The sequence below is a fragment of the Pundamilia nyererei genome, unplaced genomic scaffold (genome assembly GCF_000239375.1).
Source record: "Pundamilia nyererei isolate P.nyererei 1_Seehausen unplaced genomic scaffold, PunNye1.0 scaffold00077, whole genome shotgun sequence".
NCBI classification, from domain to species: Eukaryota; Metazoa; Chordata; class Actinopteri; order Cichliformes; family Cichlidae; genus Pundamilia; species Pundamilia nyererei.
In genome coordinates, this window is record NW_005187478.1 from 2,268,435 (window position 1) to 2,273,783 (window position 5,349).

Below are 5,349 nucleotides of genomic sequence, written 5' to 3' on the forward strand. Positions count from 1 at the left end.
TCTATCTATCTATCTATCTATCTATCTATCTATCTATCTATCTATCTATCTATCTATCTATCTATCTATCTATCTATCTATCTATCTATCTATCTATCATCGTCTGTCTGTCTAATTCTAAGTATCAGTATGTAATTAATTATTTGTAAGTAGGTTTAAAACAAATGGTAAGCCAAAACACCATGAGATAGAGATTCAGATATGTTAACCAGGGTTTCTATTTTAGGGAACAATAATTAGGCAGATTTTTTTTGGGATGAAAAAAAAAAGGATATTTGTTAATTAGAAGGTAGAGCCACCATGTCATAGACTTTTGCACTCTGTCGTCTGTTCAACATATGAATAAAGTAGGCTAGGATTTGTGTCACTTTAAGCGTCTTGACATCTAAAGTTCAACAATAGTGTGTAAAGCAATAGGGTGTAAAATACATTTCAGGAGGAAGAATAAAGAGCAGCTGTTGTCTACAAAGAGGCAAGACAAGGCCAAGGTCACAGCTGTGAAGTCCCTTTATTATCACTCACCACTGTTCTCAATTAGATCTACACCCTTAGTCTAACCCTGGTCACTCTGCATTCTTTACTTTTCTTTACCAACAATAGATGTGTTCAGATGCAATGCAATCCAACCCAAGTTCATGTTTCATGAAAAAAGGGAATCAAAGGGCTGTAAGTTTTGTACCAAATTAATATTAACAAAATTATAACTCCTCTATTTTACTAAAGAGCATCTGTAATATGATTCTTCATTTAGCTTCTGTTATCTTTCTGCAGTTCAAGCAAGCATATAAATGGTTCACTGCAACTTTCATGTGTTGTGTTTGTGGGGTCTTCACTCAGCAATATGAGTAGTATAATTGTGTTGCTATGCTAAAATTTGCAGTAAGTCATATTTAATTGATCAAGGTGCATGAGCTCCCTAATAGTGTGTCACATGTAATACATGTGTGTATGTTCTATGTTACTGTAACTCGTCATCAGCTGTTTCTGTACAGAGAAGAAAAATCTTGGTCCGTTCAGCAGATCAATAGCACAATAGTATATAAAATGGGTATTTGTTGTACTTGCATGTACATCTCTTGGGTCTTACCAATAACGTTGCCTTCCCCTTTCCTCTACTCAGTTTTAATAGACAAAATGATTTCTGGTGGAAGAGCAGTGAGAGTTTTCCTGATGCTGGACTTTATTTGTTGGTTATTGTTGTTATATTATTATTATTGTTATTGTAAAATTATTCATATTGTGTTTCAACTCTGTCTCTATGATAAAGAGACAGAGATATAAGGAAATACACACAGATGTGAACGTTTAATGTCATTTTTGTATTGATTGATTCATTTTGCAAAAAGTTTTAGCCCAACATAAATTAAGAGCTCTACATGCAAAGTGTTCATAATTTTAGAGGTCATAACTCTTCTCACAAGAATGCAAATTATTTTTGTCTTTCTCCAGATGAAGCAAACCTTTTATTTCATTTAGTTTTCTATTAAATAAATGACTTTTTGCCACTAGAACAAAAGACGAGAGGGCACAAATGACCCCTGACTATGTAGCTATATACTTCAACCTGCTATCAGATGTGACATGCAGCTAGTGCCCTTGGCTGGCTTCTGTTGACATGGAATTGTTTTCTTCCCTTTATCCTTGAGCACAAAGATAACTTGTGAAATTCCTGTTGGCTGCCTTTGAGGGCTTGGCGGTTCAGAGTATAGCTTGGGGACAGCTTGTGACGCAAGTAGTTGAGATTGGTTTGTATTTCTTCTTTGACCAGCAGCAACAGGTGATAACCTCAAGGGAACATAACAATATGCTATATATACTATAGCTAGCGTATTATGGGATAATATATCATTTATATAAAGCAATATACTATAATTAATCTACGTTCAGTGCAAAATGCATGAACAAATAAACCTGTATGCGTTACAAATGAAACCTCTAAAACAAGACAAGGAGGGAAAATCAGCTTTCAAAGTTTCTCATCAGTTTCTTTTCTTTGTTTGTTTGCTGTTTTTTTTTTTTTTGTTTGTTTGTTTGATGAAGGTCTGATGAAGGTCTGGCACAAATTAAATCCTTCTACAACCTCAATTATGTGACTTTCTATCAGATCCCATTTCCTTCTCCTTTACTTATCCTCTGTCTATTCCAGGCTCTAGGAGAGTACTCTTCCGGCCATTTAAGGTCTCATTCCCAGCTGTCCACGGTCTTTGTGTCTTTGACTTTTATGATCACATGAGCACACAAAAGAAGGTGTGAGGCACCTTGCCTCACTTAAGTGTGAAACTAGATCCAGCAAAGCTATTGGCAGAATTTGTCCTATGTTACTGTGAAAGGTCACTTCTAAGTGGTGTTGAACTTTAACACAGGCTTACAAGAGTTGATTGTTCTCCTCCCTTGTCCTCTTCTCACTCATTCAGACTATGGACCTCTCTATAGAATCAAGTCCAGAGTACTGCTTGTCTTCAGATGAGGTAGTGACCAAGAGATCCTCTCATGAAATATTGAAAAGGTAATGTTGGCCATTTAAAGATTTTATTATCAACTTTTTGTTTTACTTTATGCAGAACTTCTCATTCCTAATTGCGGAAATGGCAAAAATAGAAAACATTTCTTTTAGACCTAATATGCTCATATTGTTAATGTACTATTTCCTGTTGGAGGACACACCAAGACCAGATTGCCAGTCTGTCAAGTCTGCTTGTATCCTGTGCTCCAAATGGCCCTCCCCAGTCTGGCTCCAAAAAGAGAGTGCTTGTTAAAAGAAAGAATGGGCGCTACTACTGATGTGAAGGTTAGTAGTTTTCACTTTTATAGTTTAGTTTTTCAGTATGTTAGCCTTTAGTCATATCAAAATGGAAAGAAATAGTCAGAAATAAATGGTTGTGTCTCTGGATGATGTCCAGTTTTCTCTACCCGAAAGAAGTAGTGAGAAGATGGCTCATATTTATGCAAAAAGAGTAGTCTGTGAGCTTGTTTTGTTAATTATCTATTGTGGGTGCATGTGGAGTAGAAATGTCTCACTTATCAAGCACTGTGTCATTTACAGTTCTGTACATAAGCATATTGTTCTTAGTAGCTTCCTAGAGTAATAATAATAATAATAATAGTTCAAGACTACATTCATAAAATTCTTCTGCATTTTCTAGTTGGTAGTGTCATTTAAGTAAGTGTTATACAAAAAAAATTTATTTATTTTCTTATTTGAATCAATCAACCTGAATTCTGCAGTCCTCTCTTCACATGTCACTAATTATTCTTTTAAAGTCTTCTTCAATACCATTGTAACCTATTTTAATCTCATTTAAATCCAGAACACCCAAAAAACATTTAAAAAAATGTTAGATGTCATGCTACAGGGAAATATAAAACATATAAAATGACTGAAATTTTAAAGAAAATGACAAAGCAAACTCTTCTTATCATGTAACATGTAGAGTAAGTTCCATTATCAAACTATAAGAAATGGATCTGTGAGCGCCATCTGGTGGTCATTTGATGTTTGACTGACTTCTGATGAATGAGGTATAAAAGCTGCCTAGTAATAATACCGTTGTCTACCTTACAAAATAAAGCGCCTTGAGGCGACTGGTGTTGTGATTTGGAACTATATAAATAAAATTGAATTGAATTAATAATAGTCCCAATGGGAACGACTTTGTCATTTATAAGCTACACATAGTTTTCTGCAACACATTTTTTATTTCTAAAAGCTCAAAGAAATTGATTTAGTGACCATGGTTTCGAATTTTGTATTCTCTACTATATTGAATACCAAAATGCTTTTTTTATTGTAATGTATTAGTTTTTGTGATTTTGTCTGAAATCACAGTAAGTACAACTGACAACTTGTTCCCTCCTTTCATTGGAAAGAAGTGTGAGAGGGAAAACTACATATTACTATATCTATGGGGAAATTCAGTCAAATTACCGATACATTCCTTATAATGCAATTCTTTAATACCAGTAATAGACATTTAAAACATAACACTTTTACTTTATCTTTGTTGCTATCCTTTTAGTTAATTTTGATCTTATTTTTCTACTAGTTTGGTTCAAATTTTATATTTTTTTGTTTTGTAAAATCAAGTTTGGTTCTCACCAGTATAAACAGCAAACACTTTTATCAATGAAACTCACAACACTGTTTGAGATGCTCATTAACTTTATTCTACTAAACAAAAACACATGCATAGGGAGACTTCATTGCAGGACCAAGAGGTGTCTCAGAAATGATCATTTCAAGGTGAACTTCATTCTTCATCAAGTCCTTTCTGAAACAAGAAAGAGGGGAAAAGAGGATCATTAGTGATCATTTTTTGATTTGAAAAGAAGAGCTGGATTGTAAATGAAGTGAAAACAGTCAATGCTCACTCTACAGTGATTCTGCAGTGAGACTACAATGCATGCTTTCGCTTTTATTTTTGTCAATGATCCTTGAGATAAAAAGCTAGACTTTGTGTTGGTGATCTGTCAGCAGGATGCTAAGAGTCCTACTATTCTGGACTAACACTTTTTTTTAACATGTACACATACAAACCTTTGATCCCACATCACGGCTTTTGGCGCGCAGCTTGTTGACCTGAGACTCGGCAATGTCAGCTCGCTCCTCAGCTTCATCGAGCTCATGTTGAAGTTTGCGGAACTTGGTAAGATTACTGTTGGCCTGTTCCTCCTGTAGAATAGAAGCACAATATTGTTTGTAAAGAAAATATTCAGTCAGTGGTCAGATGTAAGGGCGGTATTTAAAATCTGTATAACTTACAGCTTCCTCTGCAGCCTTCTTGTAGGACTTGACCTTTAGCTGCAGCTTGTCCACCAAGTCTTGAAGACGTGCGAGATTTTTGCGATCTTCTTCGGTCTAATTAGTACAAATTTTTACACAGTTTTGTTTCTGAGTATAATTTCCATCAGACAAGCTAACTGGTTAAGAATTAAAGTTACCTGATAAGTAAGCTCCTTGATACGCCTTTCATACTTTCTTACTCCCTTCACAGCATCGCTGGCCTTTTTCTGCTCATTTTCCACCTCATTTTCAAGTTCCTTGACCTATAAAATTCAGATCCCACAACAAAATTCAGATAACATCACTTAAATTTAGACCAGCTATTTATTTGATATATAGATGCTGTAGTCAAAGAGATTATAGGGAGAGACTGAAGTGTTATACCCACCCTGGCCTCGAGCTTCTGAATCTGCTTCTTGCCTCCCTTCATGGCGATCTGCTCAGCTTCATCCAGGCGGTGCTGCAGGTCTTTGATGGTTTGCTCCATGTTCTTCTTCATTCGCTCCAGATGAGCGCTGGTGTCCTGCTCTTTCTTCAGCTCCTCTGCCATCATGGCAGCATCAGTGATG

General features: G+C 35.6%; 2 protein-coding genes across 2 annotated transcripts in view; both read right to left on the reverse strand.

Annotated features, from left to right (window-relative positions):
- The window catches only part of LOC102208621 (myosin-7-like), a 31,665-nt gene that overhangs the window by 11,797 nt on the left and 14,519 nt on the right, over window positions 1–5,349 (reverse strand). The window lies entirely within an intron of this gene.
- On the reverse strand, window positions 4,142–5,333 carry LOC102201341 (myosin-7). Its single transcript, XM_005737564.2, has 5 exons — window positions 5,169–5,333; window positions 4,939–5,043; window positions 4,760–4,855; window positions 4,535–4,669; window positions 4,142–4,268 (listed from the first exon to the last, which is right to left on the reverse strand). Exons 1-5 carry the CDS (start codon window positions 5,331–5,333, stop codon window positions 4,248–4,250), a joined length of 522 nt encoding a protein of 173 aa, XP_005737621.1. The 3' UTR covers window positions 4,142–4,247.

Bases quoted from the DNA above. Each gene is read 5' to 3' on its own strand.
- LOC102201341 (XM_005737564.2), bottom strand. From the start codon at position 5,333: ATGATGGCAGAGGAGCTGAAGAAAGAGCAGGACACCAGCGCTCATCTG. The intron at 5,044-5,168 runs GTGGGTATAACA...TGAATTTTATAG, and splicing joins TTCAGAAGCTCGAGGCCAGG to GTCAAGGAACTTGAAAATGA. The intron at 4,856-4,938 runs GTAACTTTAATT...TGTACTAATTAG, and splicing joins TCAAGGAGCTTACTTATCAG to ACCGAAGAAGATCGCAAAAA.